Genomic DNA, 14,042 nt, shown 5'->3' with positions numbered 1-14,042 from the left:
GGGGATTGTGGGTATGGGAGTCCGCAGAGGGAGGCGGGACGGGCATACTCGCTGGGCGAGGACTACAGGTCCCGGCGTGCACCGCGCCGGCGCGGTGCACGCCGGGACCTGTAGTCCCCGCCCAGAGGGGGCACTGACGCCTGTTCCCCCTCATGAAGGGCGGGCAGACCGCGACGACGCGAAGGCGGAGTAAGGCGATAGAGTTTTTATTGAGTCTGAGGGGAGCGAAAGGGGGGAGCGGGACGATTTGGATGTGGCACCTCAGGCGGTAAGTGGGGGCTCTGCGGGCTGTGTTTGGTCTGGGGGAGGGGCTGTGGGTGTAATTGGGGCGGGCGTGGGGGTGCAAAGCTGGTCTGAGCAGGGTCTGTGGAAGTTTGCGCCTGCTCGGGGGGTTTGGGCAGCTCCGGGGAGGTGCTGTGGTCCCTTCCCTCAAGTGCAGAGAGCGGTTGGGGCAGGGGGTGGTGAGGGGTGGGGGGACAGGACAAGGTGTCTCTAACCCAGCTGGTCCCCGTCATTTTTCGGCAGCTCATCCCCACTGGTGGCTTCTGCCGGCTGGTGATCATTGTCGCCGTCCTTGCCATCACCTTCTGAGCCAGTCTCATCCGAGTCGTCCTCCTCCAAGTAGCGGTACCCGCGCATCTTATGGCGCGGGCGGGGGATGCGGGGCAGGCGGTATGCCACGCGCCACGCCAGCTTGCGCTCCATCCACAGGTAGGTCCCCACCGCCACCGCCAGCGTCAGCAGCATGATGGAGAGCTTGGCCTGCAGGAGGGCAAACCGGGGGGGTTAACATGGGGCTGCACACACACACCCCCCCCAGACACACACACACACTCCGTGAGCCTGGCAAGCCCCGGTTGAAGGACGCTATGGGGATTGCTGCCCGCCCAGCTGCGCTCACCTTCATGGGCAGCCCCGACCACAGGTAGACGGTGAAGATCGCCAGGGCTTGCCACCAGTGGTAGATGGTGAAGATGAAGTCTTGGCGCTCCTTGTCCTCGTACAACATGCCCAGGAGGACTGCGCCGGGGGAGACCGGCTATCAGCGTCCCCCTCCTGTGCCGGTGTCCCCTCTCGGGGCACTGTTAGCAGGACCCAGCCGCTGTGGGTCTGTCCTGCTCCGAGCTGGGGACCACCAGGAGAGGATGCATCGGGGATGGGGGGGGACAACCTGGATGTGCCAGGGGACAAGAGAAGCTGTGTCGGGGGTCCTTCTCGGTACTCACTGCTAATGCTGGTCTTGTTGAGGGCGCTCCCTGTGCCCCAGAGCACGGCAATGGCGTAGAGCAGAGGCGCCTGGACGAGGTGCCGGGGCTCAGGTGCCCAGCAGAAGAGAGTCACCAGGAGGGCGGCGTGGATGAAGGCGCCGGCCAGCAGCGGGATCTGCCGCCGCAGGCGCAGCGTGCAGAGGGCCAGGCTGGAGCAGGCCGAGGCGGAGAAGCCGTAGGCCATGAGGAGGTACGCCAGCTTCTCCAGCCCCAGGGCACAAACACCATAGTTCTGCAGTGAGGCCAGGCTCAGCGTCACGCGGCTGGGCTGTCCCCGCTCTGTCACCCCCCGCCCTGTCCCCAGGCCCTACCAGAGAGAAGCTGGTGCAGACGAAAAGCACCTCGAAGCCGCTGTAGGTGAACAAGGGGAAGAGGTGACGCAGGCGATAGTCCCGCATGTGCTTGAAGGGCAGCTGGAAGATGTTCCCCCAGCCGATGCTACGCAGGTCGATCTCCTCCGTGGGCCGATACGCCGAGCCGCAGAGCACCAGGACCTGCCATGGGGCTGCGGGTGAGGCACAGCTGGCGTCTGCCCTGCCATCCCCTGCCCTGCCTGCCCTAGTGCTCACCACCAGCATGGCGAGGAAGGCGGCTGCCATCAAGACGCTCTCCACGATGATGAGGTTGACGCTGCGGGGCAGGCTCTGCAGCACCGTCTTGTTGAAGCCGGGCAACGTGCCGTAGCTCAGGGTCCCTGCCGGGGCCGGGGGAGGGGGAAAACACAGCTCAGCCCCAACCAAGGAGGTTCCCCGTGCCATCCCCTGCCACCGTGCCGCCCTCACCGCAGTGCTTCACCCCGAAGAGCGTGTGGTTGAGGTGGTAGAGGTAGTTGTTGAGGAAGAAGAGCATGGGCATCTGAGCGCAGACGAAGCTCAACTGGAAGAAGCATAGCAGGGGGGAGGATGCTCAGCCCCGGGCCACCCGGTGCAGCCCCCTGCCCCGTGCCCTGCCAGCCCTCACGTGGAAGCAGATGTAGAAGACGGTCTGGAAGACGATGATGTAGGCATTGCAAGCACCCCGCGGTGCCCGCTGCTGCTCCTGCACGTGCTCCTCCTTGTAGTTAACGTACTCATAGTACTTCTGGGCCATCCTGCGTGGCACGGCAGGTCAACTGAGGCTGCCCCAACCCCTCCCCACCCCCCACCATCCGCCCCCGCTGCTGCCTACCGCGTGATGTAGTTGCCCATGGAAGCCCAGAGGGGGACGATGGCCACCCCGATGGCCACGGCGGAGGGCACCAGCGTGTAGTAGCGCTCCCAGTAGTTACTGGAGACGAAGAGGGCGTAGATGCCCACTGCCAGGAACATGGCCCACTTGGTGCCGAAAAACCTGCCGGGGTGAGGAGGAGGAAGGGTGGGCGTCTGTGCCGGCGTGCCGGCGGGGAGCGCGGGCGGCGCCGAACCTGATGAGGACGGGCGTGTAGAGCAGCGCCGCGACGGGGGTGACGTTGATGCCCATCAGCACCTTGTGGTCAATGTCCTCCAGTTGTATGTTGCTGTATTTCACCTCCCGGTAAGTCTCGTCATAGTGTAGGATCAGCTGCATCTGCAGGAGGCCTGGGGAGGGCGGGGGGTGGCCAGTGGCTGTCACCTCCCACCCCAAACCATCGCGGGGGGGGGGGGGGCGTCCCCAGGGAGGAGGGGGAGTGAGGCTGTACCCAGGTAGACGCCGTAGGTGAGCGTGCCGGCCAGGCTGGCGGCCAGCACGTTCTTGACCACGCCGAGGCGTTTGCGGCGGAAATATTTCTGCTCCTCCTCCTCCTCGTTGTAGTCGGCGTGAGCACCCACAAAATCGTCCAGCTGCGGGTGACCCCCACCTGTCAGCCCTGGGGACGCCCACCACCAGCCCGGCCCCCATGGGTGTCCCCCCACTTTCCCCAGTCTCACCTGAGCTTCTGTCCCCTCGGCGCCCAGCCCGCCGCCCGCCACCGTCTTGGCCGCATCCTGGTAGCAGCTGGGGTCTTTCTCCATTGCTGCCTCTGCAGGGGGGCCTGCATGGTGTCAGGGGACCCTGTTGGCACCCCCAAGCCCTTCTACCCGCGTGTCTTGTACCCCCAGAGCTGCACCCAGGCCCCCAGCACCCCTAGCCCCTGCACCCATGTGCTTTACACCCCTGCGTCCCGCCACCCCTCAGCCCCTGCACCCGCGCCTTGAGCTCCCAGCGCCTCGCACCCCTGCACCCAGCACCAGGCACCCTTGCGCCCTGCACCCATGTGCTTTGCACCCCGGTGCTCAGCACCCCCGGACCCTGCTCCCCGGTACCGGAGCCGCGCGGGGCGGAGCGGGCGCCGCTTCCTCTTTCGGACGGGGCGGGTGGGATGGGGGGGGTTGTGTTTAAAGGAACCGCTCCTGCACCTCCCAGCACCCCGCACCCCCCCAGGGTCCCGCACCCCTCCTGTCCCACAGCCCCCCGGGACCCGGTCCCACCCTGCCTCCGCTACTGCCACCCCCAGCCCGCACCCCCCTCACCCGTGTCTGTCCACAGCACCCTGACAGCACCCATTGCACCCCACCTTTGCACAGCGCCCACCCCCTCCCGTGCAGCCCTCATTCTGCCCCCTGCACAGCCCCCCCCTCTCCCTAGCACCCCTATTTCCCGCCCCCCCCCAGCACTCCCACCAGGCCCTGGCGTGGGTGCTGCCTGCTCGGGGTGATCCGTGGCGCTGGGTGCTTGCCCTGCCCCGGGTCCTGCTGCTCTCGCTTCCCCTTCCCAGTCCGGGTGATGTGGCAGGGTGTCCAGGTGGGGGGGACCCCCCCCCCCCAGTTTTGTGGGGGACCTTCCCCCAGTTTGGGAGGTGCAGGGCTGCTCTGGAGGGGGTGACAGGACATACACCTCTCCCCATGTCACCCAAAACCCGGCGTGTGGTGATGGCGGGGTGCCTGCGGCCGTGCTGTGCCGGTGCCCCGGGGCAGGGTGAAATCTCCGTCATGGGGAGCCGGGGCAGGATCCGGCCCAGCCGGTAGCGGAGGATTCTTGAGATGTGGTGGAGGAGCAGCCAGCGCCACGTGGGGAGGGTGCTGAGGCCGTGGATCCCGCGGGATGAGGGGCCATGGCAGGGTGACACCCCCAAAAAGGGTGCAGGATGCGGTCCGGGGGGCTGCCAGGGAGCAACACCCACCCTGAGGCCCCTCTCACCCCAAAAAGGGGCAAATAGAGCCACGCCGGGGTGCCGGGGGGAAAGGACCCTTCCGGGGGGGCAGATTAGTGGCCCTGAACCTGAGTAATGGGGGGGGGGGGGGGGGGGGGGGGGGTACAGGCTGTGGGTGTGACCCAGTGTGCCCCCACTGGGGCAGATTTGGGTCCCCAGCACTGTGCAACCCCCAGATCTGCAGCCGCCTCCGTTTGGGCTCCGGTGCTGCTGTCAAACAGCTGGTCCCCGGCTTTTCCCCATCCCCAGGGGCCGCGTGGAGCAGATCCTCCCTGGGTGCATCCCAAATTGGGATGGGGGCACCCCGGTACCCCCCAGAAGCCCACTGGGGGTACTGATCCACTGCCGTCCCTTGTGGGTCTCTCCGGTGGATCTGCGGCATTGTCCGCGGAGGCAGGGGCTGCTCGGGGACGGCAGTGCCCCTCTCAAAAAAGGGGGCAGGGGGGAACCGTTCCCCTTTCCCTGAGAGAGGAGAGGGGGCTGCTGCGGGTCCGCAGGGGTGCGGTGACAGGGTGTGTGGGGCAGGGCTGCTGCCCTTCCTGTTTACCAAGAGGGGTAATTAGGGACGGGCGTGCGGGGAACTGGCGTCGGGGACGAGAGGGCTGCGGTGCCAGGAGGGAGGAATTGGTGCCAGCAGGCATGGTGAGGGTTCTGGGGTGGGAGTGGGCAGGAGACAGACCCTGTGGGTTCCATCGGGGTCCCCATGGGTCAGGGTGGGTCCTGGGAGCAGGATGATGGGTGCCTGTGGGCTCCCCGTCGGTCAGGGTGGCCCAAGGGGAGCAGGGTGAGGGGTGTCTGTGGGGTCCCTGTGGATCAGGGTGGTCCTAGAGAGTGAGGTAAGGGGTGTCTGTGGGGTCCCCATGGGTCAGGGTGGTCCCAGAGAGCAAGGTAAGGGGTGTCTGTGGGGTCCCCGTGGGTCAGGGTGGCCCAGGGGAGCAGGGTGAGGGGTGTCTGTGGGTCCCGATAGGGTCAAGTTTCTCAGTGGTGGTTTGGTGGCCACAGGAGTTCCCCAGAGCCACCGTCCCATGGGGGAGGTCCCATCCCATCCCAGGCCTTGTCACCACTGCCAGCTCCATGGAGGCGGGGTGCTGTGTCCCCACTGCCAGCCCCACAGAGGTGGGGTGCTGTGTCCCCACTGCCAGCCCCACGGAGGCGGGGCAAAGCCCTGCCCGCCCCTGGCCGTGGGGCCTGGCCACCGGCCCCACAGCATTTAGGAGGGGCACCCCAAGCCTCGGCAGTGACAGCCTGGCCTTGTGCTCCGTTCTCCACCACTCAGCTCCCCAGGTAAGCACTTTGGGGTCCCAGGGACCGGACACCCCCTCCCTGTGTGGCTCTGGCCCCACGGCTGGGCTTCTCCAGCCCCACGCAGGTGGAGGCTGTGGGGCACTGGGTGCCCCTCTGGGTGGGTTTCCTTGAGGAATGGTGGGTGCCTTGGGCATAGAGAGGGGCAGGGAGTAGCGGGGGGGGCAGATGTGGGGCTGCATCTCTGCCCCCCAACTCTGGGGGTGCCTTCTTTGTGCTGGTGGAGTGATGCTGTTGCCCAAAGATGGGCTGGGCTGCGGCAGTACCAGTGCTGGCTCACACAGCCCCACACCGGGGTCCCTGGAGACCCCCATGGGGCAGCCTGGGATGCTTCCCCACACCAGGAACTGACCCTACATCAGCAGGGTAGCCCGGACCGGAGGTTGGTGGCCATCCCAGAGTGTGGGGAGAGCCTGGGAATCTCAAGCATCCCCCGCCGGGCGCACCGGGGCCTCTGGCAGCTGAGTCACTCCACGAGCACCAAGCCACCCTTCAAAGGTGCCGCGGGCAGCCCCGGCCGGCTCGGGGCACGGGTGTCTTGCTGCAGGGTGACTCCTTCTGGGATCAAGCCGGCATCTCCAGCACTTCCACCCCTGTGTCTCTCCCCAGGGCCACCACGCTCTCCGTGGAGACCGGCAGCTCCTCGTCACACCTCGGCATGCACCAGCCCCTCGAGCCTCCTGGGCAGCAGCTCCCGGGTTACGGCAAGGGCAGTGATGCCGGGAAAGCTGCTGGATGCGGCGCGAGCAGCGGGAGCAGCGGCGGCATCGGGAAGGGGCCGGAGATCTGCAGCGCCCTAAGGTGAGAGCGAGGGGCCGGCGGGCAGAAGGGAGATGGGGCGCTTGGGGTGAGGTGGGCAGGGGGTGCTGTGGCAGTGCTGGGATCCCTGGGTTGGTGCTGATGGGGGGAGGTTGGGAGAAGTTTGGGGTCCGTGGGCCACCACACCCCAGCGTGGCCCAAGGGAGGAGATGAGGGACTGCCAGGAATGGTGCCGTAGGGGAGCTGCTCCCGGGAAGACTCAGGGTGTGGACTCCCTGCCCTCTCCCCAGGGACTCTGGGGCTCCACTTTGATGCTGGGCTGGGGCGATGCAGAGCTGGGATGATGTGGAGCTCCTCTCCATCCTCACTGGGAGCATGAGGGGCTGGGACAGGGCTGGGGTCCCTCTGACGTCCCCATCCCCGCAGTGGGAATCCCTACGCCGGGCTGGTGAGCCACCTGCGGGCAGCCTGGCTCTCGGGGAAGACGCGGCCCTTGGAGTACCGGGTGGCCCAGCTGGAGGCACTGGGACGCTTCTTGGATGAGAAGAAGCAGGACATCCTGGAGGCCACGGCCTTGGACATGAGCAAGGTGAGAGGAGGGGGCTGGGTGCTGGTCACCGGGGTGGTCCTTCATACCCCTCTTGTCTGAGTCTTGCATCTTCCTGGGTGCAGGTGTGGGGCTCTGGGCGTGGGGTTCCCCTCTTCAGTGTCGCGCATCCCTGTTGATGTGCTCCATGGCTGGTGTGGAGCACCCGTAGGTGCTGGGTCCCTGCAGAGCTCTCTGTAGCTAGGGTTAGCCGGACCACGCGGAGGGACCATGCTGCTGGGCAGGCTCGATGCCTCTAACCCCACCCCGGTGCACTTAAACTGGGCAAAGCCCCCATTGATCGATGTGAGGTGGGAACCTCAGCATTACCAAACTTCACCCCCCCTCATCGAGTCCCCGGTGGCTTCATGTGACCTCTGCAGAGGGTGATGTCCTGGGGTGCTCCTCGCCAGCCCGGACCCACCCAGGATTACCGGCCTTTTGCAACGTGCTGGTCTTGCACATTCCTCCCAGGGCTGCTCAGGGCCAGGGAAGCTCGCTGGCCTCGCAGGGACTGGTTTTGCTGGCACGGTGCTGAGCCGTGCGGTGGCACAGGCAGAGACCTGGATGTGGCTCTGGGTATTGCGGAAGCTTCCGGCTGATCTGTTGAGGAAGCAGGAGCGCTCTCAGCTCATCTCTTTTCTATCCGGCTGCTTCAAGACCCTTTTCTCCTCCTTTTTCCCTTGCGGATGTGTGCTGCAGCCCGCCGCATGCTCCGCTCACGCGGCATTAGGAAACGTTTCCAGGGGGATGGCTTGCCCCGGCGCAGCATAACTGGTTTTATCTGGTAGTGATAGCACTCGGCCCCAAAGGACTCGTGTCTGTGGGTATATCGGCGCAGCAGCCCATTCCCTCTGACATGGCTTTCAACATCCTGACATCTCCCAAGGCTCCTAATTGCCCTGTTTGTTTGAGGTGAGGGCCTTCTCCTTCAGCTGGGGCTTGATAGGCATCCACACTCGGAGTGCGTCCTTCATCTCTCCTAATTGTATGTAATTAGAGTCGGTTGTTTAGTAATATGCTTGTTATGCAGCCGGACCTTCATAGTTAGATGGACAATTCATCTGGTCTTACGTATCTGAGGTGGGTACCTCACCTCCAGGGATGCCAGTTTCTCTCCACTGATGATTGAAGGCACTCGGATGACCTCAGACTTAATGTCCCATCTTACAACCTTCAAGTCCAATCAAAACTCTTAATGGCCCATCTTCACCAGCGATTTCCTCATTTTCCTAGTGATGCAACTGTCAGCCCGGGCTGAGAGCGGCTCCGTTGCTTCACCGGACATCCGATGTGCCCGGTGTGAGCCCTCACGTCGAGGAGAAGCTCCTGGCAGTGGCCAGTGGCCAGGTGCTTGAGCAGCGTTGGGGACCTGAAGGTCTCTTGAGTGGGGAGCTTGGTGGTGGAACACGAGAGGTTGCTGTCTGGAAGTCAGTGACCAAATTTTCCAAGCCCAAAGTGGTGTTTTTGCCGTGACGATGGAGGAAGGCTCCCGCCCAGGGATGCTTTTGGGTTGGAGGAGTCCCAAGGAGGTTGTGGTGGAGGGTGTCAGACTGCTGCGCCCGCCGTGCTTTGCCAACAGGGCTTCACAGCGCAGGAGCTTTGCTCCTCCCGCTCTGCAGGGCTTTACTGAGCCTGCTGAGTTATCTGCTTGTGTCTTCACACTTCTCCTGCGAGAAGGGTCCTGAGCTGTGCTCACAGCAGGGGAGAGGACCCAGCGCAGGTGGGAAATGCCTCGGTGGCCCCTGTGATCCCGGCTCTGACATCCTGCCACCGCTCCTGAGTCACTCTCCCTTTGGTCATTGCCTGTTGGGACAGTTTGTCTTGGAGAAACCTGCTGTGTTGGTTTAATTCCCCGACTGGGGTGTCTCAGCCAACCTGCCTTTCCCAGCCACGTGCCAGCTCAGGGCAGACACCCCAGGAGCTACGGGGGGGTTTCTACTGGGATGGGGCTGGTGGTGCACAGCTGAGCTCTGTCATGAGGCATTTAATTAAGTGGTTGCTCTTTCTATTTCTCTTTGAACAAAACAAGGTCTTAAGTCCAGCTGTTGTGCCCGGGCTGTGGGAGGGAGCTCAGGGCTTTGCTTCCAGCTCATGTCCCCAAGTGGCTGGGACACAAACGCACCAGTGCAAGGGCACTGTCCCATCCCAGGACAGCAGCACGGAGCTGCCTCTGACACCAGTACCAGCTTTTCTGAGGCTCTGGTGACATTACTCGGTCCCCTCTTGGCTCAGGGCCCTGTTGCCTGGTGGGCAGTTCACAGATGGTGAGCTCAGGAGGCTGTTAAATATCGTGAAGATGTTAAATATTGTTTTTTTCCTCTGATGTTCATAATGTTTCAGGGACTGTGATATTCCCTGGGGGTTGCAGGAGGTGATAGCAACTTCTGCTTAACAGCTTCTCCCGCCCTTCATGGGCAGAAGAGAGGGGAGATGTCTCCTGCAGAAGGGGAGGAGATGGGGTCAGTGTTGGGGTGATGCTTACGTGATGTCTGTCCCCAGCCATCCTTTGAGGCTTACTTCACCGAGATCCTCCTCTGCAAGAACGAGCTCAACGACACCCTTAACAACCTCTGCCACTGGATGAAGGATGAGCACGTGGACAAGAATCTGGTAAGGGGGAAGCTCTGGGCTGATCTGGGGAGGGAAGAGGGGGAGATGAATTGTGGGGGGCAGGGGGCAGAGCGGGTTGGGGCTGAGGCAGGGCAGGAGGCGGAGGGAAAGGCACTGAGGCCGTGGCCCTTCTCGCAGGTGACGCAGCTGGACTCGGCCTTCATCCGCAAGGACCCGTACGGGGTGGTGCTCATCATCGCGCCCTGGAACTACCCCATCCACCTCTTCCTGGTGCCCCTCATCGGGGCCATCGCTGCCGGTGAGCTGAACCCCTGCCCTGGCGCGGAGGATCCAGGCAGCTCTGGGCACCGCCAAGGGCACCTTGTCCCCAGGCTGGGGTGCCAGAAGAGCTGGCTGTCCCCGTGTCACTGCTCTGTCATCCTGTTTATCTCCCCCCAGGTAACTGCGTCGTCGTCAAACCCTCAGAGACATCCAAGAACACTGAGAGACTTGTTGCTGAAATGCTGACGTGCTACCTGGACAATGTAAGAAGCTCTCCCTGTCCTTCCCCCTGTCCCTGTCCCAAGGCCATGGTGTTCCCAACCCCTGCCCTGCACACAACGTCCCCACTTCACCCCCAGTTTCAGGTGGAAGGAATATTAACTCTATTTCAGGCCAAACCAGGACGGGGTGCTGCCGTCCCTCCTTCCTCCACGCTCCCAGCAGCCCGGGCCGCTGCTGGTGGGGACGGGGACAGAGCAGCCCGGGCAGATGCTGAGAGCGGGGGACCCTTCCTCTTTTATTCTGCAGGACTGCTTTGCCGTGGTGACCGCTGGCGTGCAGGAGACCACCAGGCTGCTGGAGAACAAGTTCGACTTCATCTTCTTCACCGGTACGTCCTGCGGGCCAGAGCAGAGCCCGTCTGGGTTTTGTGCAGCGAGGAAGAGGGATTCCCTCTGGACACCCACCCACGTCCAACGGCGGGCAGCCTGCCTGCAAACAGACCCCCTTGCCTGCCCTCGAGGGAGGCACGGCTCACGGTGTTGGGGGCCTGGTCTCGGGGTCTGTTGGAGGATCTGTGTCTGTGTCTGAGGGGCTGGTGGGACTTGGCACGTTTCCCCTGGGCTTGGCTCCCCAAAGTGCTACAGTGCAGAGCTGTGCCATAGCTGGTGGGGGTCCCTGCCATTACACGCCTCTTCCCTGCCCACAGGCAGCCCCTCCGTGGGGAGGATCATCATGACAGCTGCTGCCAAGCACCTGACTCCAGTGACGCTGGAGCTGGGGGGCAAGAACCCCTGCTACGTGTCCGACCACTGCGACGTGCAGAACGTGGCCCGGCGGGTGGCCTGGGGCCGCTTCTTCAACGTGGGGCAAACCTGCATCGCGCCCGACTACCTGCTCTGCAGCCTGGAGATGCAGGAGAAGCTGATGCCCGCCCTGCGCGAGGCCATCACCGAGTTTTTTGGCCCCAACCCGCGGGAATCCCCCGACTTTGGCCGCATTGTGGGGGACAAGCAGTTCCGCCGCATCCAGGCGCTGCTGCGCAGCGGGCGAGTGGCCATCGGAGGACAGACGGACGAGAAGGAGCGCTACATCGGTGAGGGCTGGGGGGCCCTGGGGTGTGTGGGGGGGCCCACCCGTGCCTGGGCGCTGGGTGACGTGGTGCCGTAACCCTTCTCCGCAGCTCCCACGGTGCTGGCGGACGTGCTGCCCTCCGACCCTGCCATGCAGGAGGAGATCTTCGGGCCCATCCTGCCCATCGTCGTTGTGGCCAACATGGACGAAGCCATTGACTTTATCAACGCGCGGCCGCGGCCGTTGGCCATCTACGCCTTCTCCTGTGACAGCAAGGTGCGTGGCAGTCCACGGAGCAGAAAGGGGGGGTGAGGGAAATGGGGCAGCAGAGATACTGCCCACCTCACCGACACCCCATGGCACTCTCTGAGGGGTCATTTGAGCCCGGCTGTTGCAGGGGACGGCTGATGGCTGAGTTGGGTGATGTTTGACAAGAGTTGCCTGTTGAATCCAAGGTGCCAAACCCACGTCCACCTTCTCTGCTTCCCTCCCAGGTGGTGAACCAGGTGCTGGAACGGACAAGCAGCGGCGGCTTCTGCGGCAACGACACCCTGATGCATGTGACGTTGACCTCGCTGCCCTTCGGTGGGATCGGTAGGTGCGAACCCCCCCAACCTGCCTGCCCTTGGCCAGTGTGAGCCAGGCGTCATCCCACCCCACGGTGGCCGTGGTGGGGAAGGGTCTTGGGGGAGATGAGGTGCCCGGGGGGGCTCAGTGGTCTGTAGGGAAATCCTTCTGCACCAGATAGGACCCCACCAGAAGCCCTTTGCTTCAGCACGCCGGGGCTGAGCTCTTGGGTTTTGCAGCCCTGTTCCTGCTGAACACGTGTGGAGCGCTCTCAGGTTTCTTCTCTCCATGGTTGCCATCCCAAGCACAGTGTTGCAAATGCTTCCCAAAAAGTTAGGGAAATAATCAAGTGGTACAGATTTCCCTGGTATTTCTCAGCAGCACGGGCACGGTGAGTGAATTCTTTGCCCAGGGTTGGGTTCCTGCCCTGCTCGGGCTTCGCCCTTGCTACTCCCTTTGGTCTGTGTCACTCTGCTCCTCATGTGGGAGTGCATCCGACTCGTCATGCTGCTCGGGTAGGTGACCTTCCTCCTGCAGATAGCTGGTGCTGGATATGAGCCCTTAATGTCACTCAGGAGCTGGCTTGCACGTTCCTTCTGCATTTTAGGACTAAACAGTAAGAGCAAAACACTTATAAATGTTTGGAGAACCAGTTTATGGTAACCTGGAGATCCTCCTGGGCAAAGAGGAAGAGTTTCTGCTCAGTTGTTTTCTCAGGTGAAAACTGAGGTCTGCTCAGCCCTGGGCCCTGGTTGTAGCATTGTCCAGGGCAGAGCACAGGAGCACAGGAAGCCTCTGACAATGTTTCCCCACGATACTTTCCCAGTCTCCTGGTCTCTTCCCCAGAATATTCTCTGGGGAAAGTATCTTGGTTTTACGCTGCACGTGCTCAGCATCTCTGTCAGGGCTGATGGCTGATTCAGGCATAATAGGACACCACGACAGCAAAGCACAATTAATTCCTCACCTGACTGTGGCTCAGGGAGCAATTTCTGGTGGTTCCCATAACCGTAACTTATCTTTATGGAAATGATTCAGGCAAAGTGCCTCAAATTATCAGGTGAAGCCATTTTATAGCATCCTGGTCAGGTGAAGGGTCTGAAGGCGTTGTGGTGAGATGGCATTTGCCAAAGCTTCCGCGCTAGCTTGGCTGTGAAGTCACCGGGCTATTAACCGCGATGTGCAACCTCAAGCTTCAACCAGCCACAGGCATTGGGAGAACTGGTGTTGCCAACGTGGCTCCAATTTTTAAGAGCTTTTGGAAGAAGCCGGGCTTCGAAGGGCCACAGTGGTAGCTCCTAATCGTGGGTGGAGATGGGAGAGCACCGTAGAGGTTGTAGAGGGAAATTGAGACTTGTGGACACAGCAAAGCTGACGTAGATAAGTGTAGGCCAGAAAAAAAGATGCACTTGGACCTCCAGCAGTGGTGAGCTGCAGAAGGAGGTGCTGGCCTGCATAGCTGTGGAGCTGGAAAAGGCAGAGGGAAGGGCGAGCTCTCCCCCACCGTGTCTGCCTCGCTAGGCAGCGGGAGCATTTGCATGAGAAAAGCCTGTAAAGTTTTCCTTGTGTTGTTGAATGCTGGCTGTGGGCAGGAGCAGAGTCCCGCAGCAAGTTTGAACCTGTGCTGCCCGTTGCAGGAAACAGCGGTTTGGGGAAATACCACGGGAAATTCACTTTCGACACCTTCACCCACCACCGCGGCTGCCTGCACCGCAACATGGGCCTGGAGGCCCTCAACTCCCTGCGCTACCCGCCCTACAGCCAGCAGAAGCTGGGGCTGTTGACGGCCACCTTCGAGATCAAGCGCAAGGGCATGTGCACCCTGCTCTGAGCGTCCCCCCGCGCTGCTCATGGACTGGTGGGGGTCCCCCCGCCTCTCTTCGGGGAGCAGAACCCACCCTCCTCCCCCGGGAGGCTGCTCCCCTCTTCCACGTCCTTTGCCTCGCTGCCCGCCCTGCTGCGCGTCAGAGGGTGGGGACGGACATCTCCTCCTGCCCCCTCGCTCCTCCCCAGCTGCCTCTGCTCCACGCCGTTTGGTGGGAAACATCTGAAATGGCAAAAAAGTTCTTTTTTTCCCCGTACTTCTCTTCCCAGTGGAGAAACAGTCCCCATGAGGCTGAGGACCGGCAGTGAGACCCATCACCCGTTAGACAGAGCTTTCCTTTATTCTCCCTCAGCGCCTGTTGTTGTTTTTTCCTCCGTGTACCCCTGCCTGTAGTAAAAACTTTGCATTGAGCTCTCCTGCCTGGCCTTGCCTCGTGCCTCTGTCATCCGCCTCAGGGGG

At 62.7% G+C, this 14,042-nt stretch overlaps 1 protein-coding gene across 2 annotated transcripts; it reads left to right on the top strand.

The window, feature by feature from the left end:
• Nucleotides 1–152: 152 nt before the first annotated feature.
• LOC116961870 (aldehyde dehydrogenase family 3 member B1-like) lies at nt 153–14,002 on the top strand. 2 transcript variants are annotated; one of them, XM_042785426.1, is made up of 12 exons: nt 153–268; nt 526–711; nt 6,328–6,519; nt 6,904–7,066; nt 9,566–9,676; nt 9,815–9,935; nt 10,076–10,161; nt 10,427–10,508; nt 10,827–11,213; nt 11,301–11,467; nt 11,686–11,785; nt 13,396–14,002. In XM_042785426.1, the coding sequence occupies exons 2-12, from the start codon at nt 659–661 to the stop codon at nt 13,587–13,589; spliced, it is 1,656 nt and encodes a 551-aa protein (XP_042641360.1). In that variant the 5' UTR covers nt 153–268; nt 526–658; the 3' UTR covers nt 13,590–14,002. The 2 variants fall into 2 exon arrangements, with proteins under 2 accessions (XP_042641360.1, XP_042641361.1); XM_042785427.1 differs by lacking the exons at nt 153–268; nt 526–711 and adding an exon at nt 5,630–5,700.
• Nucleotides 14,003–14,042: the final 40 nt, after the last annotated feature.

Source organism: Tyto alba, unplaced genomic scaffold (genome assembly GCF_018691265.1).
Source record: "Tyto alba isolate M040663 unplaced genomic scaffold, T.alba_DEE_v4.0 Super-Scaffold_8, whole genome shotgun sequence".
Classification (NCBI taxonomy): Eukaryota; Metazoa; Chordata; class Aves; order Strigiformes; family Tytonidae; genus Tyto; species Tyto alba.
This window is presented reverse-complemented; position numbering and strand designations above follow the sequence as displayed.

Bases quoted from the DNA above. Each gene is read 5' to 3' on its own strand.
- LOC116961870 (XM_042785426.1), top strand. From the start codon at position 659: ATGCGGGGCAGGCGGTATGCCACGCGCCACGCCAGCTTGCGCTCCATC. The intron at 9,677-9,814 runs GTAAGGGGGAAG...CCCTTCTCGCAG, and splicing joins AGCACGTGGACAAGAATCTG to GTGACGCAGCTGGACTCGGC. The intron at 10,162-10,426 runs GTAAGAAGCTCT...TTTATTCTGCAG, and splicing joins TGACGTGCTACCTGGACAAT to GACTGCTTTGCCGTGGTGAC.